The sequence below is a fragment of the Panthera tigris genome, chromosome E3 (assembly GCF_018350195.1).
Source record: "Panthera tigris isolate Pti1 chromosome E3, P.tigris_Pti1_mat1.1, whole genome shotgun sequence".
Classification (NCBI taxonomy): Eukaryota; Metazoa; Chordata; class Mammalia; order Carnivora; family Felidae; genus Panthera; species Panthera tigris.
The window spans coordinates 22,683,640-22,706,966 of NC_056675.1; the positions used below are offsets into that span (position 1 = coordinate 22,683,640).

The 23,327-nt window shown below is 47.5% G+C and overlaps 1 protein-coding gene across 5 annotated transcripts in view; it reads right to left on the reverse strand.

Moving 5' to 3' along the window:
* The window catches only part of PRKCB (protein kinase C beta), a 330,403-nt gene extending 307,728 nt beyond the window's left edge, over positions 1–22,675 (reverse strand). For 2 of the 5 annotated variants that reach the window (XM_042971551.1, XM_042971555.1), the window contains exons 1-2: positions 22,369–22,675; positions 21,330–21,361 (exon numbers count right to left, since the gene is read on the reverse strand). In XM_042971551.1, the coding sequence (XP_042827485.1) occupies positions 21,330–21,361; positions 22,369–22,541 (205 nt within the window). In that variant the 5' untranslated portion in view covers positions 22,542–22,675. The remainder of the gene's footprint in view (positions 1–21,329; positions 21,362–22,368) is intronic. The other 3 variants (XM_042971553.1, XM_042971550.1, XM_042971552.1) reach the window with 3 other exon arrangements.
* Between the last annotated feature and the right edge of the window lie 652 nt (positions 22,676–23,327).

The window sequence follows — 23,327 nt, forward strand, 5'->3', positions numbered from 1 at the left end:
AACCCTAGAGCCACTTCCCTTCAGACAGTTTGTTAAGTGTTCTGTTATTAACAACCAAAGCATCCAGTCTGAGACAACCACCAGAATTGGGGAAGTAGGAACGAGGTTGCCTTCCTGGTTTTATTAAAAAGGGAGACTACTGGGGTGCCTGGCTGGCTTAGTTAGTGGCGTGTGACACTCTTGATCTTGGGGTCATGAGTTCGAGCCCCATGTTGGGTGTGGAGATTACTAAAAAAAAAAGATAAATAAACTTTTTAAAAAGTAAAAAATAAAAAAATAAAGGCAGATCAGCATGCTTTAGAAAGATGTTTAAGCATGATAGCCCCAAATTTAGACAATTTAGCAACCAGAAAAATTAAAAGAAAATTGAAGAGATTAAAAAAGAAGTAATTCCATGTTGTTCAATGTCTTATACAATTAAACTCTTTTGAGTACCACCGGTAATATGCGTTAGATATTTTGAGAAAAATATAGCCCTGTATTAATATTAATAATTCTCAAATCTCTACCTCCATCCCTGACTTCTTAATATTCCCAGTGGCCTTTTGGATACCTAGACCTGGGTATACCACAGGTATCTCAAATTCAACTGTCTTTACCCACAGAATTCACTGTCTCTCCCCACAGGCCATCTCCTCCTCTTGAATTTACTACTGCTATTTATGATTCCTGCATTCATCAAATACCCCAACAAGAACTCGCTCAGCAGCTGACGATATTCACATGCTTTACTTCTGTGCTATGTGCCAGGCAAAGTCCTGCTCTGCCCCACACAGGCATTGCCATATTTGATCCTCACAACTCTGTGAGGAAGGTACACCCTCCTTATCATCTACCCCTGTCTAAAAATGAGGGTGCAGGGGCACCTGGGTGGCTCAGTCAGTTAAGCATCCAACTCTTGATCTCAGCAAGGCCATGATCTCACAGTTCGTGAAATCGAGCCCCGGGTTGGGCTCTGTGCTGACAGTGCAGTGCCTGCTCAGGATTCTCTCTCTCTCCCTCTCTCTGTCTGCCCCTCCCCCACTTGTGATCTCTCTCTCTCTCTCTCTCTCTCTCTCTGTCTCTCTCAAAATAAATAAATAAAACTTAATTTTTTTTAATAAATAAATAAAATGAGAGTGCTAAGGACAAGATACTTGCATAGCATTTGAATCTAGATCTTTCTCTTTTCCCTACTTCACAAAACAAATAGAAACCAACAGGCAAGAATTTCTCAACAGGCCTCTAAGCTTACTTAATTTCCAATCCATTTTCCCTTTTCTGTTCATTTTCACCCATGCTCCCCCTTCTCCCCTCCCCCCTCCCCAAAGATGTCCTCGGGGTCCCCTTCCCTTACTTAGACACTCTCTTGTCAGCACTTAAAGATGTTGGCCCACCACCCTGAAAGGTCACGCTCACTTCTAATCCCAGAAGTCTTCCTCTCCCCTGCCTTCTGTCTGCCACCTCCAAATCTTCTCTTCCTGAAGCCTGACATTCCTGGTGCTTCGACTTCCTCCTAACACGTGTCCCTTCTCTCACACATCCTCTCTCACCTCGAAGACTCACTTCCTCATTCCCTCACTGCCTCAACTTCCTCAAAACCCAGCCCGGAACTTGGGCCCCTTCTGTGCAGCCTGCCCAGGACCCTGGGAAGCGAGATGCCCCCAGTGTTCCCACCACCAGCACGATTACAACACGTACCACACTGTGCTACACATGTTCGATCTACGGGTCTTTCCCGGAGACTGGGGACCGCCTGAGAGCAGAAACATGCCTGGTTTCCCTGTATTTCCCCACACAGAAGAGGCGGCCAAATATACCAGCTGGACCACACTGTGCTATTTCTTCTCTGTTACTCTCCTCTGGGTGGATTTTGGAAAAGACACACAGGGATGGAAACCATGCCTTCCGTGCTCCCGCCGAAGGCTGATCAGGGCTCCTGGCAGGGTATGTGAACCGTGAGCCTCAGACTCAGCCAGCCTGGGATTGTCACCCTCTTCAAATACTTCTTAGCTTCAAGACCTGGGGCAAGTTACTTAAGGTCCCTGAGCCCTAGATTCTTCAGGGAGTTAAAATGAGACTTAGCTCCTAAGGTGCTTTAAAGGAGATCATGTGTGAGCATTCAGCTCAGCGCCTCAACAAATTAGAACAGGTCCCCAGGAAGCATTATCATTCCATGAACACAGCTGCTGTTTGTGACCCTTCCTTCCAAGTGACCCAAGACTTTGACAGTTCTCAGCTCAGCAACAAAGATGCAAGGAAATCAGCTGACTGTGGTCATATGACCATCCCAAGCCCTCAGACCAGAAGTCACTTTCTGAATTCTTTATTTGGGGCTATGGCAAAAAAAAAAAAAAAAAAAAAAAAAAAAATCCTATGGCCAAAAACAAACAAACAAACAAACAAAAATCTACACATATGCAAACTCCCTCACTGGGAAAACAAAACAAAACAACAAAACAAAAACAAAACAAGCAAACAACAACAAAAACCCACAACGATTAAAAAACACATTTCTCCCACTAGGAGTTTCCACATCCCATCATTTTGCCAATTTTCCCGCTGCTGCTGCCTCTGGAGATGATCTTAGTCACGGTCACATACCCCAGAGCTGGCCTGACTGTTCTCACTCACCCTGCCCGGGACCTTTCCCCACCACACAGCTCTCCCACCCTGAGCCCCTCACTGCGCAGGAGAACTCGGGTCTGACTCCAGTGGGTCTGAACTCAGTCTAGGCTCTGCAGTTCTTAGGAAAACTCTTTATCCTCACTCAGCCTGTTTCCCCCTCTGTGAACAGGAACAACAATCCTAGCAAGTCTTAGTGGAGGGTAAAGATTCACAGGGACACAGTCTGAGAAATGGCCAGCTCATCGCGAGCCCACAGATACCAGCTGTCTTTCCTCCCTTCCCCATCACGCTCACCTCTACATTCCTTCTATACAACCCTGAATTGAAATCTACGTTTCAGTCCTGACTCTATGTAACCCTGGAAAAATCTTCTTAAAGGCACTATAACAGGAGCAACCTTATATGGCTCTGTAGGAATTAAATGAGTTAATGTACAGGGGCGCCTGGGTGGCTCAGTCGGTTAAGCGACTGACCCCTGGTTCGGGCTCAGGTCATGATCTCAGGGTTTGTGGGTTTGAGCCCCGATGTCAGGCTCCACAGCAGGCAGCACAGAGCCTGCTTGGGATTCTCTCGCTCTCCCTCTCTCTCTCTGCCCCTCCCCGCTTGTGCTATCTCTCTTAAAATAAAAAAAAAATAAACTTAATGAATAGATAAATAAATAAGTTAATATACAAAAAACACTTAGAACAGTGACCGGCACATAGCACATACTCAATAAACATCAACTCAAGCGAGCTGCATTTGAAAGCCTTATTTGAAGATGTCCAGGAAATAGCTCTTCTCCCAGCTAAGAGAGCCCCCCCATAGGGATTACAGAAGAACAAACACATTCACCAAAGCAGGAACAGGTCTACCCCTGATTTCATTTTTTCCCTTGCACTTGACTTTTTGTCCCATCTGGGGCAGCCTGACACCCACTGGGGGCCTCAGGCACCAAATCAGAGAAGGTCTGAAGGGGAAAACAATGAGACCAGCTGTCATTTGGGCCCCCTCCTATCGGGAACCCCAGAGAATATAAACACATACTGACCTCAGCCCTTGGAAATCCCAGCTGGAGGCAACTCTCGGCAGAGAGCCACCACGGGGGGAATACGGGGATACGAGGCACCTCCTTGAGAGCAGAGCATGCCGTTCCCACGTCTCCCGGAAGCTCTGTGCAGACCTTACCCAGCTCCTCCTCCCTCCCTCTGTGCTGATTCTGTTCGCAGAACACTTCTCTCTCAACCCACAGTATCCCCCAGGATAATCAGTTCCTTCTCTCTGCAGGAGCGGGACGGCTCTATGCTAGCATTAGAGACAGTACTCAGGTCAGACAAGTAGTTCCACCGAACCCAACAATTCCACTTTCAAAACCTCTTATCCTATACTTAGAATTCTATTCGGAAAAAGAACTCTCATCAGTGATATCTGAAAGCTCAAAGATACCGATCAAAATAATCTTGGGATATTGTGACGGAGTGAAGATACAACCTCTAATTATAAAGAATTCAAAATAATGCATTTATATCCTCTCTAGAAAGAAATAAAGCCTCCACAGTCCGTGGGCCAATTTCACGAGCCTCCAGGGCCTCTGCTCTATACTGTTCACAGTGATTTTCAAACTGCACTGACCATTACCCATAGTGAGAAACACTTCATACTTGACCCAGTTCACGCGTGCCTACGTACGCGCGCGTGAAATACAAGTTTTATGAGGCAATACTTACGCTTCCTGAGTATTATCCATTCTGACGGTTTTCTATTTGTTCATGGTGTTCATGACCTACTAAATTGATTTCATGACCCTTCATGAGTGATGATCCAGTTAAAAAATACATTTAGGGGCGCCTGGGTGGCGCAGTCGGTTAAGCGTCCGACTTCAGCCAGGTCACGATCTCACGGTCCGTGAGTTCGAGCCCCGCGTCAGGCTCTGGGCTGATGGCTCAGAGCCTGGAGCCTGTTTCAGATTCTGTGTCTCCCTCTCTCTCTGCCCCTCCCCCGTTCATGCTCTGTCTCTCCCTGTCTCAAAAATAAATAAACGTTAAAAAAAAAAAAATACATTTAGAGGAATTCAAGAAAACTCATCCCTAAGTGGAGCTGCAATAAGGTGTAAGGGCCAAGGGCAACAAGGCATTGAAGTCACAGAGTCCAGGCTTAGAAAACAGGCTGGCAAGACAGGGTATAGGGGAAGTCAGGTCAGTTATGTGAACACCACATCTCCTTCCTAGGAGCTGGGTGGCCGTGGGCAAGCCAATCTCATGCCCTAGGCTTACTCGGATTAAGACTCTCTGTAAATAATATTCTGGTGCTGACAAGATACGGTCCTGAACCCAGACAGCAAATAAATCAGTTCTGTGAAAGGGCCAGTGAAACCCCACAGGCTTACTAATGATCAAGCAGACACAGTTTGGAGCTAACCTCTAAAAGACACCTGGAAGCATGGATTGGATTCCTCCTCACCCCTCTATGGACAAGGTACTCCTTCCCCCTGCAGCTGGGGGTGTTGAAGCCTGAGGCTCACAGGTGCATCCTCCCTCCCCATGGTCATGCCACCTTCCCAAGAGCAGCCTTCAACCAATGTCTCCTTGGTGCGGGTCCCCATCACCCCACCTTTCTTTTCTAAGTGTATTTATTTATTTTGAGAGAGAGAGAGAGAGCAGGGGAGGGACAGAGAGGGAGAGAGAGAATCCCAAGCAGGCTCCACGCTGTCAGCACAGAGCCCAATGCGGGGCTTGAACCCACAAACCATGAGATCATGACCTGAGCCGAAATCAAGAGTCAGGAGCTTAACCGACTGAGCCACCCAGGCGCCCCCAGCCCCCGCCACCATCGTCCCACTTCTGAAGGGCCATCCCAGCTCCAGCCATGGATTGGCTTTGGTCTCTATTACAACTACTGCACCAGGGTGCAGCCAGCCTCTTTCCCTGCTTCCCTCAATCCCTCATGCGTGTCGTGCCCCAGACCTGATTCTCCAATAAGCCACCTGTGTGCAGATCTTCATCTTTTAAGACAAAGCAGCAATGATATTGGCCAAAGTCACAGGAGGAAAACTAAGTGAGAATGCTGACCTCAGGACATTTTTCCAAGGGTATTTTTGAGACCTTTTTTTTTGTTTCCAGAGCTAACATTTAACGAGCAATCACATGTCTTTGCAAACCATGTCTCGTTCGATCTACATGGTGCCCTGGGAGGTAGGCTCAGGATCCTCACCTTCATTTCACAGACGAGACACCAAAGATTAAAGAGGCTAAGAAAGGACTCCACACGTGCTCGGCAGAGGAGCTGATGTCTGACCCCATCCTATCCCACCACAGCTCTATAATCACACTCGCCACACTGGATCACACAAATTCACTCTCGTGTCTGTCTCTTTGAGGATCTCCCCCTCTCCACTCCCCCCACAAGGGCCAGGACCTCATGTTCCAAATCTCAAGCTCTTGGTGAAGCACCAAGCACAAGGCAGGACCCAGATGGTTGGGAGTAATGGTGGCAGTATTCAGTGGCGATGGTGTTAGAATTCAGCGTGTCCTGTGTGCCAAGCCCCGCGCTGTGCCTGTTACACAACAACGTATCATTTGGCCCCGCCTCTTTCCTATGAGGTAGGTGCTCGTATCAGGTGCAAGCAGTGGGCACTCACTTAGGACCCGCCACAGAAGCCAGTACACTTCAGCAGACGTGCTCTGTACGAGGGCATGTTTTCTAGAGCTAAGCAGTCATGCGGGCCTGAAATTGGTCTGGTAGGTTCCCCAAAATGCCAGCCATACTTTGCAGCTTCTCCCAGCAAGAGGAAGAGCCCATTTCCTCCTTTATTTCCTCCTTTAATTCTGGGATGGGCTTGTGGCTTGCTTTCACTGACCAAATATGTCACAAGTGACACTGTGCAACTCCAAGCCGAGGCTTCAAGAGGCCTTCCAGCCACTGCTTTGTGCACCGGGAACACGCTCACCTCCGTGAGACGAAGCACAGGCTAGCCTGATGGAAGACGAGAGACCACCTGGAGAAAGGCCCCCGGCGTCCCAGGCCCATCAGCTGGGGCCCCAGATGTGTGAGCCCAGCCAGCAACCGCCAACCCCTGTCCAGACCAGAAGGGTCACACAGCTGAGCCCAGCCCAAATCACTGACCCACAGAAAGAAGAGCTAAATAAAATGGTAGTTATTTTAAGCCACTAAAGTTTGAGGTGATTTGTAACACACAACAGGTAATTGGTCTATAAGATGTCCAGACAGCCAAGAGCAGAACCACCAAAGGATTCGTCTCCAGGAATGGTGACAAATAAGCAAAAGAAAAGAACATAGAAGTGTTTACGACGTCCACCGGCAACCAGGAGAGCCAAGAATTCTGACCGGCTGGCAAACTACCACTTGTGACAAGCACCAGACTGTTCTAATACCTAAAAACAAGGAGAGTGCTTCTTCATTTCATACTTTGCAGCAAAACAGACCAGGCTCTCCCCCAAACATACCCTCATATGTTTGATAAGATAAAGAGGTCTAGAGTTGCACATCTGTTTTTACTGAAGTCAAGTGAGAGATCAAATCGGATACATCATCCCAAAGGAAAAGGAAATCGCGGCTGTGGGGACCGGGGCAGGGCTTGCTGTGTTCACCTACATGTTTTCCCACCAGACAGAGCTGGCTGACATGTGCCAGTGCCCCTCGCGGTTGACACGGCCCTCCCTGTGCCAACAGAAGGTGAGCAGAAGCGACATATGTCCCTTCCAGGCGGGAGCAGTTAGGAAATGAGTGTGCTTTTGGGGCACCTCAGTTAGTTGAGCCTCCGACTTCGGCTCAGGTGGTGATCTCACAGTTCGTGAGTTCAAGCCCTGCATCCAGCTTTGCACTGATGGTGTGGAGCCTGCTTGGGATTCTGTCTCTCCTTCTCTCTGACCCTACCCCACTTATGCTCTCTCTCGCTCTCTCTCCAAATAAATAAATAAACTTAAAAAAATAAAATAAACGTTAAAAAAATTATTAAAAGGAATACTACGTGGCAATGAGAAAGAATGAAATATGGCCCTTTGTAGCAACATGGATGGAACTGGAGAGTGTGATGCTAAGTGAAATAAGCCATACAGAGAAAGACAGATACCATATGGTTTCACTCTTATATGGATCCTGAGAAACTTAACAGAAACCCATGGGGGAGGGGAAGGAAAAAAAAAAAAAAAGAGGTTAGAGTGGGAGAGAGCCAAAGCATAAGAGACTCTTAAAAACTGAGAACAAACTGAGGGTTGATGGGGGGTGGGAGGGAGGGGAGGGTGGGTGATGGGTATTGAGGAGGGCACCTTTTGGGATGAGCATTAGGTGTTGTATGGAAACCAATTTGACAATAAACTTCATATATTGAAAAAATAAATAAATAAATAGAATCCTACAGTAAAAAAAAAAAAATTATTAAAAAAAGAAATGAGTGTGCTTTCTCATGTTTTCTCCCCATCCATTGGGCTAATGGAGAGAAAGCTGGAACCCTCAATGACTGCATGGAAAAATGCCTGACCAGGATCACCCACAATGGTCTGGGCCATGAGAGAGAAAGAAATCACTTTCTGTTAAGCTGCAGAGACTTTAAGGCTTATCTGTTACAGCAGCTTTAACAGATTCTTACTAGTACCTTAACTAGCACAGATGTTTTGTTTTTTTCTTTTAATATATTTTCAATGTTTTTATTTATTTTTCAGAGAGAGAAAGACAGAGCATGAATGGGGGAGGGGAAACACAGAATCCGAAGCAGGCTCCAGGCTCCGAGCTGTCAGCACAGAGCCCGACCTGGGGCTCCAAGTCGCACACTGTGAGATCATGACCTGAGCCGAAGTCGGACGCTTAACCGACTGAGCCACCCAGGTCCCCCATTACAGACGTTTTTAAATGCAAGCCCTAAAAACAGTTTGAGCTCCAAGTTTTCTGTGTATTAGCAGAACTAAATTATTTGATGGGAAAATTGTCAGAATGCCCTGGCTTCCTGGTTCTACAGTTTGCACCCGATGGGCAACATTGAAATAAGAAGCAGATGTCCCCCCCAAGAAGGCAAACGGTACCAGCCCTCAGTGACTGACTCCAGAAGGTGCTCGTCTCCCATACAGATGTCACTTCTGTGTGTACAACTAAAAAAGTCCCAGCTGATATTTTTGAGGTTCAGCCTCAGTGATTTACACTTGCTTTTTAAATGTTCTATTAAGGGGCCCCTGGGTGGCCCAGTCGGTTAAGCATCCAACTTTGGCTCAGGGCATGATCTCGGTGAGTTCGAGCCCCACGTCAGGCTCTGTGCTGACAGCTCAGAGCCTGGACCTGCTTCAGATTCTGTGTCTCCCTCTCTCTCTGCTCCCCACCCCTACTCGCACTCTGTCCGTCTCTCTCTCAAAGATAAATAAACATTAAAAAATAATAACAAAATAAATGTTCTATTAAAGTATAATAACAGAAAAGTGCTTACAAGTATACAGCTCAGTGAAATGTCATGATCTGAACACATCAGTGTAACCAGCACTCAGATCAAGAAACAGAACACTGGTGGCATCCCAGAAGCCTCTCTCAGGGATTACCCCCTGGTAATGGCTGTCCTCCCTTCTGACCCCTCTAGTTACTTTCACCGGCTCCTGAACATCAAGTAAACGGGATCATACAGAAGGTACGGTGCCTGGCTTTTGCAGCTGTCGTTACCCCTGGGAGAGTCATCTATGTTACACATAGCTGCAGTTTGTTCCCGTACGTGGCTGTAAGATATTCCATTGTGTGTCCACTATTCTGCTATTAGACAACTGAGGTGGCTTCTAGCATATGTTATATTGGAAGACATTCTTTCCACTCCAGTCCACCAGGGCCCATGATGAACAAAGGCAGGGACTTCAGGAGAGGAACTGTTCATCTTCACAGAGAAACACAGGCAAAGCATGAGACTGTGTCCCCAGGTTAACAGCATTCACATATTTTTTAAAATCATTTCCCAACAGGCTCTATGAAGGGCAATTTGCTGGGGGTGGGGGGAATGGGAGGGGGAGAGTTCAAACAAAAGTGATCAAAGCCTGTAAACTAGAAAGTGATATAGTTCTCATAAAAATCACAGATCAAGCCATAGAAAACTAGCACCAAAACCCAAATCACAGGACTCCCTCTTACAGTCATTTCTCCCCTATACCATTCTGTTCAGTCAACAGGTATTTACTGAGCACATCCTATGAGCCAGGTTTGGAGCTGGGCACTTGAGAAAGAACAGGAAGTGAGACAGATGTGGCCCCTACTCTCACAAAACTGACACTCTGGTGGCAAAGACTAAACACTCAAACTAACATACAATTAGAAAATGTAAAGCTGACAAGGAGTTATGGGATTGTACAAGGGGGGACCCGGTTTGGAAAAGCAGGGAAGGCCTCTCTGAAGAAGTGACACTGAGCTAAGTACTGAAAGAGGAGTAGGAGGCAAGCTGGGGGAGAGGAGAGGAAAGAGCAGTTGAAGCTGAAAACAGAGCATGTGCAAATGCCCTGGGGTAGGTAGGAGCATATCATGGTTGAAGAAGACAAGTTGGGTCTTCAGCTAGAAAGTGAAAAGTGGGTAAAAGGGAGGTACAAGTGAGGTTCATGGGGACCCAGGGCAGACAAGGACTTGTAACTCATATGAAAGACTCTGGACTTAATCCTGGGAAGAACAGAAATGCCAGCCATCAAAAGAGGTGTATCTGGGGCGCCTGCGTGGCTCAGTCAGTTAAGCGTCCAACTCTTGATTTCGGCTCAGTTCATCATCTCACGGTTCATGAGATCAAGCCTCAGGTTGAGCTCTGTGCTAACAGTGCAAAGCCTGCTTGGGGTTCTCTCTCTCTCTTTCTCTCTACCCCTTTCATGCTCATGCTCACAAGCACATTCTCTCTCTCTCTCTCTCTCTCTCTCTCTCTCTCTCTCTCTCTCTCTCTCCCTCCCTCCCTCCCTCTCTTTCCCTCAAAAATAATCTTTTAAAAAAAGAAGAAAAAAAAATTTTTTTTAAAACATGAGTATCTAACTGAAATACAAAGAGGTCCCTTGCCACTCTATATGCCGATCTTCCTTCCCTAGGTGCACTATTTGGCCCAGATAGAATTATCAATACTCCCAACCATACATTTTGCCATGTACATAAAAACAACCCAGATAACTATTGAAATTCTCATTTGCAGCAACGCCAAAATTCTAAATAATGGCCCCCACTTTGGGGAGGGAAAGGAGATCTTCAAAATATGGTTAGCTCCTAAAAATCACCCAAGCGCACCATCACAAGACTAGAGGCACTCCTGCAGACTTCACCCTCCACCTTCACCCACATTATTTGGCAGCTTCTTCTTCAACCCAAAAGAGCACGTAAACATTCCATCTGGAGGATGAAGGGAACTCAAAATTTAAAAAGTGAAATGGTCAGAAATCTATTTAAAGTTGAAATGCCATCAACACGTTTTCAAAATGAAGACAGCAGATGGGACCATCACAGATCTCAATTCAGCTTCTGAGGTTTCCCACAAATTAAAGATTCCAAAGCCAGGAAACTGTTGCACAGAAAACACTGTTGCTCACCCGTGTTCCTGTCACAGCTCTGACCCCAGCTAAGAGTTTCTCACTCAGAAACATTGTGAGTTGCACCTGCACCTAATACTATTGCCCACAGCGTGTAAACACGTTCATTCTTGCATCAAGTCCTTGACTCAGGTTCATTGCACTTGCCTCCCCAACGGGATTATAGAGTCAGTAAGGACAAGACGGCACCCAGCCCCAGGAATAAATGCAAATAGCTGCCATTTATCAAGCGCTCAGTGCATGTCAGGCGAGGCACTAAGGAATTACTGGACGTGTGCCCTATAAACAAGATACTATTGTTTCCTTTTACCTCTAAAGAGACAGAAGCTCAAAGTGTTTAAGGAAATATGTTCCTCGGCCCTGTACCAAGAAGCCAAGATTTGAGGCAATGCCTTTCAATTTCCAAAGCACAAACTCCTCACTACCCATGCAGCATGGGCTCCATTAACACGTGTTGGATAAGTGACAGCAGCCGGGCGGGAGAAAGGCAGTGGGAGGATTCCTTTCAGAGGAAAAATCATTTCCACGGCCCTCTCCGCCTAAGGATGCAGGGAAGAGAGATATCCCTATTGTTAGAACCGTAAAAATAACCCAGTAACCACCTCCCAAAATAGAACAATCAACAATATGACTGACACGAAAATCCAAACGTCTCTCTATGACGTGAGACCCTCAGTGCTCCGGTGACACCCCCCACAACCTCTAAATGGTCATTTCAGCTTCTCGTACCTGCCCTCCAAGCCCACAAGCCTGGAATTTCGGGATCTGAGTCACAGCAATTACTGTTTCAAATGCGCTTCATGCTCCTTTTTCAAACGTTTAGCCACTTCCCTCACCCTCTTTAGAACAATGACAACAAGCACCTCCTAGTCACTATCCTGCCTTCACAAGGTCCAAACCCTCCTATATGACGTTGATCTCCAAGCGCCGCCCCTCCCCAACCCAAGCACACCCTCCTTCCCATTCCCTGCATGTGCCCTGTTCTCTCCTTTGTGTGTCTCAACTTGAGTTGTCCTCTGCGTGAAACACCCTTCCCAGCCCCCAGCCTCCTGTCAATCTGGGAACTCCCACTCCTGCTGTAAGATTGTTCCCAAATGTTACCTCCTCTGTGGAATCTTCTCCACCCCTCCCAGGAGTAAGGATGTCATCCCACTTCTCATTTATGTGGCAGAACTAACTGGCCATGTGCTGTTCTCCCCACAAATGACCAGGAAGATCGTCAAGGGCACAAGGATAGATTCCTCTCCAAAGCCCATACTGCAACGGGACATTTTACAAAACATTTCTTCTAACTTATTTATTAGTTACTGTTCTCCTTCCACTAGAATGTAAATTCCATGAGGTCAGGGACTCTGTCTGGTTCACCGCTCTAGTTCCAGTGCCTAAAATAGTACCTGAAACATGGTAGGCACTCAAATATTTGCTGCGTGAATGAATGGACAGATGGACAGATGGCTAGATGGATGGTGGAATGGAAGGATGGTTGGGTGAACTGATAGATGAATGGACAGCAGATGGAAAAATGGCTGAATAATAGATAGATGAACGGATTAGTGAGTGGGTTGGTGGGTAGATGGATGGAGAGATAGATCGTTGGATCAAGCAGGATCATGCTTCACCAGCCCAGGGTCATAGAGTCATGGAGACAGAGCAGGATTTGAAATCAGGCCTATCTGATTTTTTGAGCCTGTATTCTCAATTCAATTTATACTGCCTATCTAGAAACCCAAAGTCTGGTCACTGGACAGCAGCAAGATAAAAGAAGAAAGAGTCTAAAATTCCCGCCCCCCACCTGGGAACATGGTTATTGTTGAGCTAAATTAATTTCCATCTACTTAGTAAATGCCAAGACTCAACAGGAAGGCATCTGAACCCTCCTAGTCTGGGTCTCAGTTCCCCTTCTGACTCAGTAGGGCAACGCTCTGTGTGTGGGCTGAGGGAAAAGGAGACATCCAGGAGACACAAACAAGCAAGACAGAGGACAATAAAAAGTAACAGCAACAATACCAATAGTAATATTGAAAGATTCATACTCCTGAATAAAAGCCACCGTCTCTTCCAAACCTCACTGGAGCCTACAATTGTGATGTCGTTCAATTCTCGGCTACATCAAGTTTTCTTCCAACACCAACCATTTCCAGGAAAAACAATGATGCTCCTTCTCTATTCACAGGAAGGAACAGCCAGTATGAAATTAGACCCAGAGGTAAAACAGGACGAGGCTTAACATTAGGCAAAAGTGGGTGTGGGGAGGATGGTTTAAGGGTAGAAACTAACATACCCCTATGTGCTCATAATCCCCTGTAGTTCTTTTATAATAAAAAATAAAAAGCATCTATTCAGTGCCCAAATTTGTGTTAGAGAGGCATTAAAGACATGTTAGCACCAAACCGAGATGAGAAAAGACGGAGATCATTTTCTGCATGTGATTCAATGAGGCTTACTGTGAAACTACTTACAAATTACCTTCCAAATGAAAGCAAACACCGCCTAAGCCAACAAAATGAACAGCTGTAGAACATCGGACCTCGACCCAGGGTAAGGAAGGTATCTGGGAGTCAAGGAGAGTAATCCTGTGTCCCTAAAAACTGGCTTTCAGTTCAGATGCCTCTCACTGAAATGCTTTACGCTCCCTTTTTACCTATTCTCAACCTGTCAGCTCAAACTTGTTCCTCCACCTCTGAAATGATCTGATTTTTTCTCCAACTCAAACTGCAACCCTAAAACAAAAAGGAAGCTAGTTCATTATCTGAGTTATTAGCCAGGAGGTGATGAAGTTCTTTGTCGAACTGGGAGAGAAGCCATCTTCAGGTAGCTATCCGATTCTACTAAATATTCATCTTACTCGCGACCATGGCACAAGGAAAGATTCAGGGCTTCTCTGCAGAATGTGACAGAGATAAGACCTTCTCTGTATCTTCACCCAGGATATGAGCAGCTTCACACAATACAGATTTTTTAGCTCTGGCTCCCTGGCAACTCAGACTTTCTCCAATTACTTCGAAGGATGGGAAGTTATTTGCCTTTCGTTTTTGGTTTTTCATTCTCAGACCAAAGGATTCCCTGACTCCACCCCAACCAATGCATAGGGTAGCATCCCCCTTATAAATTCTCATGTATCCTGTACACTTCCTACAAAGTGCTTAACAAAAGTAAGCTTAAATATGGTTACAATGATTGGTAAAATATTGATCTTTCAATGTTTATTTATTTTTGAGAGAGAGCTCAAGCGGGGGAGGCACAGGGCGGGGCAGGGGGGACAGAGGATCCGAAGGGGGCCCTACACTGACAGCACAGAGCCCAACATGGGGCTTGAACTCACAAACTGTGAGATGATGACCTGGGCTGAAGTGGGACGCTCAACGGACTGAGCAACCCAGGTGCCCCATGATTCACAGAATATTTACACTGTAAGCTGCATGACATTAGGATCTTCTTGAGCTCATTCACCATAGTATTCCTGCCATCTAAAATAATTCCTGACATATAGAACTTAATGAGTGAATATTTTTTGGAAGCATGAATGGATATATAGAATGATAAATGGATGGAGGGATGGATGGAAATGGATGGATGCATAAATGCACGTAAATATATAAGGTTCCTACCAGATTTTCAAGCAGCCATCACACCTCCAAATGCCACATGTAAACACTGTGGATTTTGTATACCCTATAAAAAGCCCAACAATCTATCTATATAATATCACACAATTTTAATGGAGAAATAGGATGAGTCAAGCCAAAGGATCCATGAAATTAGATCAAATGCCAAAAATGATGAGACCAAGCTTTTGAATGCATCATCCAGACATGGTGAAATATTCAGCTGATCCCCCTACCCACCCAAGAAGTAATTAGACTCCAAAGTCAAAGGAGCAGAACATGGATTTTAAATTGTACTTAGTAGTAATTTAACTACCTGTAGCTGAAAAGCATCAAAAGGAGATGCATATTCTCAAAACTGTGACATACTGATGTATTTACATGTTTTTTATATACACACATGTGTGTGCGTACTCACAGAGACAGAAACAAAAGCTAGGCAGGAAAAGAGAAAGAAGAGAGAGAGACTCCAATAACAAGAATACATATAAATAACTGTCAAACCTTTGGTTCCTCCTTTGACCAATTACTTTCTCTGTTATCTTTTTCTTTCTTTCTTGAGCCAAAGACACCATAAGCAGGCTGGATGTGGTTCTAGGCAGGACACCTGGAGTATCACCAGTACTCAGATACAACGTATTTGTTTAATTACTTTCTAAGAACCTGCATATCATATCAGTTACATTTCCAAAGGTGGTATTTTCCATATTTACTTAGAAAGGCATTCGGTTGCCCAGTGACAAAGCTTTTTGACCTTGCCCTGGGTGCCTGACAGCTCAAAATGAATTTACTGTTGCCTCTCCAACAAATCAGCCCTCCTTTTGAAGACCCAGCATTAATTCACTTAAATATTTTTTTAATGTTTGTTTATTTTGGAGGGAGAGAGAGCGAGCTCGCATGACCAGGGGAGGAGCAGAGAGAGGGAGACACGATCCAAAGCAGACTCTGTGCTGACAGCAGAGAGCCCAATGTGGCGTTACCGGTTTTTAAATTTTTTGAATATTTAGTTATTTTTGAAAGAGAGAGAGCATGCACGTGAGCAGGGGAGGGACAGAGAGAGAGGAAGAGAGAAAGAATCCCAAGCAGGCTTCCACACTATCAGGCCAGAGCCTGAGGTGGGTCTCAATCTCAGGAATCAAACCCTGAGATCATGACCTGAGCCAAAATCAAGAGTCAGACGTTTAACTCATTGAGCCACCCACGCACCCCTCACCTGAAGATTTTTATTTCAAATGGAACTTTGGGCCTAAAATCCCACTTCAGGTGGAAAAAATAAAAAAGTCAAACCATCAAATACAAAGTCAAAGAGCTTCTGCCTTTCACCCACATTGAACCCTCAGGACACATTCAGAAAAAGCTAAGAGGTGAGCAGAGTTTCACTCACAGTCCTCTGGGATCTGCTTCTGGAAGGGAAATGGAATAATAGAAGGCTGCTTCAGTAGCTCACAGCCTGACTTACCGATTGTACAAAAAACAAACCAACAAACAAAAAAACAAAAAGTATATCACATTATAAGTTGCCAGGGAAAACTATGCCAAAAATAAAATTAACCTTTGATTCAGCTTTGATTGTTGTTTTTAAAAAGAGCACACTTTAATCTCTATGTGTTGACTACACACGAAAATAAACTTGTATCCCATAGAGTTAAACGGGATAAAAACGGCAATGTTTGAATTCACGCAACATTTTGGGGTTCTTAAAGGTTCTATTAAAGGTTAAGAAAACTGCTTTCAGATCTACACAGGAAAGGGAAGAGCTGGTTACTCATTATAATCATCCCTGCTAGGTTTTCATAGTCAGAAAACTAGTGAGCTGGGGTTTTTCTAGAGAGTCCCTGACAAGTTGAGATCTTTCTCACGAGGAAAGGGTGAGAAAAGAGAATCTAAACAAGCCTGGCTGGCTGAGCAGTGCACTCACTGGTGCTGCCCAAAGTCTATGAAGAAACACATCTGAGAGGAAAACCTACCTAAATACACGAAACTGGCCTAGTCATTCGATGACTTCCAGAATGAACTTCTCCCACTTTGACAGTTTCCTACCATGAATCAAGTAATAATGATTGTCTCACTTAGAGTCATGGATACTTACTGTGGATATTTCTCTTATACCTTGGTGTATACCATAACTCTATGAGATAGGTACTATTAGCCCCATTTTACAGATGAGGAAACTGAGGCCACTACAGGTAGATGACTTGCCCAAGTTCACAAAGCAAGTAGGTGGCAGAGCAGAGATTGAAACTCAGTTCTACCTGACTCTAACCCCATGCTATGAATTCTGAATCTCTAAATTGTATTGTTTGCCTGTTTATACTAAAGTGACTTCTTTTTAAAAAAAAAAAAAAAACACAGTTTTGGGCTCCTGGGTGGTTCAGTAGGTTAAGCATCTGACTTCAGGTCAGGTCATGATCTCACAGTTCATGAGTTTGAGCCCCACATCGGGCTCTGTGCTGACAGCTCAGGGCCTGGAGCCTGCTTCAGATTCTGTGTCTCCCGCTCTCTCTGCCCCTCCCCCGCTTTCTTTCTCTCTCCCTCTCTCTCTCTCTCTCTCTCTCAAAAATAAACATTTAAAAAAAATTTTTTTTTTAATTAGTTTTTCTCTGCCAAACTGCAAAAGCTTCTTGGGGTGAGAGTCTAATTCCACCCAAAGTCTTGTTTTCATTACACTTAACACACAAATGCAAGTTCTAAGGTCCTCTAAAGAATGCCAGAGAAAAGTCAGCCTTGCTTCTCTGAGGGTCCCATTTATTATCCAGAATTTAGTTTCATAATACAGATGTTCAGCCCTAGCACTCTGTCACCAGAGGCCTTAAGCTACCTCACAGAGAGTGGTTTTATAGAACATAGAGACCGTGGGTAACAAAAAGGGGAGAAATTTTATGGCAATCTAGAATTTTGTCCTCTAGCAGTACAAAAACAAGGGAATCTATTCATAAGCTCCCCTGATCACACAGAAATCCATGATTTCCCATGGCTGATGGACTTTCCATCCTTCCTCCCTCAGCCCATCCCAGCATCCCCAATTTCCACGGCAGCACAATGGAGCACGGAGGCTCAGGGGGTTCCCTGCCTTAGGATCATCTTACACAACTCCTACCCAAGAATGGCACAGACTAACCCCCTCTCCCCTTCTACTTTTGAAATGGAACACCGCCACCCTAACTTGTAGCCAGGAACAGGACAACTTGAAATTAACACCACATTTTCCATATACCCCTTTGTAACATGGTGTGGGTATACGATTAAGTTCTAGCTAATAGCTCAGACGCAGAAGTATCTTGCAGCAAGTTCCATAAGGGACAGTGAGCATGTGACCTTTGCCTGTCTTTTTACCCTTTCCTCCTTCCTGCTGGCTGAAACAAAGATTTGATGACTGGATAATCTAGCATCCTTCTTACTTAGACCATGAGCTAATTGTCACCTCCTGGATGGTGGAGCAGAAAACTGAAAGGAGATAGGACCCTGGGCTCTGGACCTCTGACTAATGTAAGAAACTAAAACCTTATGTATTCTTGGGGTACCTGGGTGGCTCAGTCAGTTAAGCATCACACTTCAGCTCAGGTCATGATCTCACAGTTCATGAGATCGAGCTCCACTTTGAGTGAGTTCAGGCTCCGCACTCTCTCTCTACCCCTCAAGGGATTCTCTCTCTCTCTCTCTCTCTCTCTCTCTCTCTCTCTCTCTCTCTCTCTGCCCCTCATTCACTTGCATGCTATTTCTCTCTCTGAAAAATAAATAAATAAATAAATAAATAAATAAATAAATCCTTATGTGTTCTCTATAAAACGTTGATCCCATTTTAATTGGGCGTACTTTCAGAGGAAATCGGTGGTGCCAAAATATTCAGGTGGCTCCAAAATCAGTCCCAGGCAACTCTGAGCAGATCAGAAGATAACCTTCTCCCCTTCCTGGACGCCTCCCTCCAACCTAAGCATCTCTATGTCAGGGGCTGCCAATCCACCCTATCCCCTCTCTCTTGCTCCTTCCCACTCCAGCCCAGATGGAATAAACTGCCAAAACAGTGACATGGGTGACCAGATGTTCACAGCTGCATTTCAGCTCTCACCTAGCAGCTGGTTCCATGGCAAAGCAACTCTCTAGGGACAGTCTTCTCTCACACCAGCCCCCACCTTGGGGGAGCTGGGGGACAATCCCAGGGGCTGATCTTTTCTGAGCACTTACTCTGTGCGAAGCTCTGATCCAAACATCTCCCATGCAACAGCTTTGGGCTACTCAGCAACTTTTTAAGGTAGGTCCTGTTTATTGGACCCATTTTATACACAAGACACCTGAGCTCAATAACACGGCTGGGAAGCCTCGAAGCCAAATTCAAACCCACAGTGACCTGCCTGATGGCCTATACATGTATGTGCACTACCCTACACTGCCCCTCAGGGACAGGAGAAAAATAAAGGTGATTAATAATAATAATAATAATAATAATCGCACGTACTTCTACCTCTGAAGTTGCCGTATTTGATGAGAAACTTTAATTCTGCTTTACTCTCACTACACCAGAAAATTCCTACCACTTTCCAGGCTTTGAAAAACAGGATCTCCTGCTTCAGGTATGTCATCACCTACACATCCGGAGTGACTTCCCCAAGCATCAGTGACTGCAGAGCGGGTGGGAAAGCAGCAATAAAAATGTTCAAAAATCACCCTGGACACTAGCAAGAGACAAAGACAGAAACAGATGCATGGAAGTGAAAGGTAACCTCAAAGATCATCTACACATCCCAGCACTAAGACACCACTGATATTCTGCTTCGGGGGCCAAAGTTCTAGAAAACAATCTGTTTGCAAAAGAGCCTAAGCTGTTGCCACTTTAAAGGGATTTGGAAAGACCTGAAACTAACATAACACTGGATGTTAATTATACTTCAATTAAAATAATAATAATAAAATTGAAATAAGAGCATATAAAACTGGAGGGGCACCTGGGCGGCTCAGTCGGTTAAGTGTCCAACTCTTGATTTCAGCTCAGGTCATGATCCCATGGTTCGTGGGTTCAAGCCTCATGTCGGGCTCTGTGCTGACAATGTGGAACTTGCTTGGGATTCTCTCTCTTTCTCTCTCTCTCTCTCTGCCCCTCCTCTGCTCATGTGCACCTTCTCTCTCTCTCTCTCAAAATAAATAAACTTTAAAAAAGAGAGTATGTAAAACTGGAAAAAAATTATAAAGGGATTTAGGAAGTTCTCTGGTGCAGAGTGTGAGGCTGGCTGGGGCTCCACATCTTGGTAAGAGAGGCTGGGAAGGTCTGAAGGCTCACTGTATGAGCCAGCTCTTCCCTGGATCTCAGGTGAAGGAACCTGAGAGTCTCAGAAGACAGCAGTGCCACAATGAGAGCACCGTGTATGACTGACAATGCCACCTACACTCACCAGGGATTACTGGACTTTTCCCTGGAGGGTTGGAGGTGCTATAACATAAAAAAAATAAATAAATAAATAAATAAATAAAAAAATCAGTACTAAGTCACGTCACAGACTCTTGAATGCTCAAATGCTTTCTTCTCCTGATCTAAACCCCACTCCCCAGTGTGGTCAATTTGCCCCTAAGACACGCCCCAGAAATGAGACATTTCTCACCAAACTCAACCACACATGCCTCAGAATTGGGGAGGGGGAAAAAAAAAACTTCCCAGAACAGAAGTTGCAAACTTGAATGCCTACCAGAGACAGAAATTCTGGGTGAGGTGGGCCTGGTTGGGAAGGACTGAGATAAAATGGTGAATGTGTGCCCCCCCCCCAACTACGAAAATAACTCCAAATGACTGTTCCAACAAGAAAGTAGGACCAATTCTCAGCAAACTCAAAGCTGGAAATTCAAGGATGTATGTGAAATCTCCCAGTTCTGAATGTGGACATCAAATTCAAAAAATGTTGGATACCCTAAGGGCTAAACAAGTCCACAGGGAATTTGACCATGGAGAGCGAGTTTGCAGTGAGAAATGGCCAAGGCCACCTTACACAGGAGTACAAGTCACTACTAGGTTGAGCATCTCTGGCTAGGGTCAAGGATCTCAAACCAGGTGCAAAGACCCAGGTAACCAGTCACTTGGAGTCCTTCCTGTAGTAGCCAGAAGATGGAAAGGCAATCAGCATCGGCGAGGCACCCCATCTGGAACGACCTCTTTCAGAGAGGGAGGAGGCCCAGGGGACAACCCCGGTCACTTTTCTAGGGGATGCACCATATGCAGAGGCGGCAGCCACCTGTGGAGACTTCTGTGAAGCAGGGGAAGAGATAGAACCTCTCTCTGTGAGATGAGGAAGGGCCTCTCTGAGGAAGGGATCCTCCCAGAAATGGCCCCTGGAGACACTTCTTCCAGAAGCAGGACTGGCCAAGCAAGGTAGGTTCAGGCTCTTCCAGCCGCAAAGGCAGAAACAGGGTCTCTCACGGCACTCACCTGTCCTGGATGAAGCATCACTGCCCCCACATAAACACACGCCTTAAAAGGACCCTTTTGTGGTGATGCATTCCTAGCTTGGCAGGTCACTCTGACAGATACGATTCCTCCACTCCCTGCCTAACTCAGTCACTTCTAGAAAGTCTTTTTCACCATCTCTTCCCACAAACTGGGCATCCCCAGAGCCCCACAGCCTACCTTGGCACTGGAATCCTTGCTTCCCGAAACCCCTGCAAAGGCAGAAACAGGCATGTCAGGCAGCCCTAGGGGCCCAGCCACCAGCTAGTTCCCCCACGTCACCCCCCTTCCCCGGTCCCTCTACCCCAGGTGCAACCTCCTAGCCACAGGCGGGTGCCCAAGAGTCTTCCGCCTTTGGGGGAGGGGGCAGCTGGGAGCTCGACGGTAACCCCCACCTCCCCCTCAGAAGGCAGAAGAGAGAGGCTGCGACCACCAGGTGGCGGGATGGGGGGAGCCTTTCCGTCGCAGGGAGGGTGGGGGCCAGGCGGGAGATCTGCCCACAGAGATGCCCCGGTACCTTCGGGGAAAGAGAAGAGATAAAGCCACATCCAGAGGGAGGATGAGAAAGACCCCGCGGTGGTGGGGTTCCCCAGGGGGCTGCGAAGAGAGAAAGGGCTCCCCATGTCTAGAGGGACGGGGCGAGAGCTGGGAATAAAGGTCTCCGCAGTGAAGCGAGGGGAAAACTGAGGAGCGCAAAGGGGAACCCTGGCCCGCAGGAAAGAGCAGTAAGAGATAACCCGGGCGGCACGGCGGGAGACACAGAAGGGGAGGAAAGGATGCCCCACGCCCGCAGGGAGATAGACAGGACACCCAGGGCACTGCCCCCGGAAAGGAGGGGAGGGGGTGCGGGCGCCGCGAGCCTGGAAAGAGGCGGGGAGACGGGGAACCCCGAGAGAGCGGGCACTCGAGGTGCTGCCCTCCAGGGAGGGACAGCCACCCGCGCTCGGAGCAGCCGGAGAACCAGCGCCCGCGACGCGGCCCCGGGGCTCTCCCGAGGCGGCTGGGAAGAAGAGCGGGCAGGAGGCGCCCCGCGGCCGGCCGTCTGGGGCCGGGGAGGAGGAAGCCGCAGGACCGTGCACCCGGGCGTCCGGGGCGGGGAGCCGGGGATGCGGGGCCCGGCGGCGCTCGTCTCCCCCTCGGGGACGCGGAGAGGGGGGCCCCGCGCGCGGCGCTGCCCTCGGGGCCCCGGGAAGGTGCCCCTGCGCCGGCGCGCTCTCACCAGATGAAGTCGGTGCAGTGGCTGCAGAAGGTGGGCTGCTTGAAGAAGCGGGCGGTGAATTTGTGGTTCTTCACCTCGTGCACGTTTTTCTGCCGGAGGGCGCCTTTGCGGGCGAAGCGCACGGTGCTCTCCTCGCCCTCGCTCGGCGGCGGCCCCGCAGCCGGGTCAGCCATCTTGCGCGCGGGGAGCGGGAGCCGAGAGGTGCCGGCCCCGGGGCCGCGGGAGCGCGGGCTGCGGGCCCGGGAGGCGCGCGAGGAGGCGGCCGCTGCTGCCGCCCGGGGCCGCGGGCGCTTCCCCTGCGCCGGCTCTGGCCGCCGCGGCGCGCGGAGCTGAGGCTGTCACTCGCCCAGCTGCCGCCGCTCGTCCAGCTGCGCTTGGCACCGCTGGCCCCAGCTGCGGGGGAGGGAGGCGGAGCCCCGGGCAGGCCCCGCCTCCTTCATTTGCATCGCGCCCAGGCCCCGCCCAGCGCCGCCAGCTGCTTTACATATTGGCACCCCTGAGACTGCCGGCCTCCCAGCGAAGTGTTCACCGCCGCAGCGCTGCGGCGCGGGGACCGCAGCCTGCTATCGTCAGCCCTGAGCCTCGCCCCCTGCCCCACTCCTGCGCCTGAGGTTGCATTAAGGGGATGAGCACCTTGGGTGCGCCCCCTGGGGAACCCAGAGCGGAAGGACCGACGGGGACTGGGGTTGGGAGGTGGCAAGGGTGGGCGCGACGGATTCCACCCGGCCTCTGCAGAGACTGGTGCCCATCCACCCCGCCTCCATCCCATTGGTCATTCTGCACGCGTCTCCTGGAGGGATGGACTCCCGCTGTCACTCATTCGGAAAGGCCTGTGGCTCCACACACACACACACACACACATACGCACACACTGCAGAGGTAGGGGAGGAGCACAATTATGTGTGTGTGTGTGTGTGTGTGTGTGTGTGTGTGCGTACATGTATATATATATATGTATA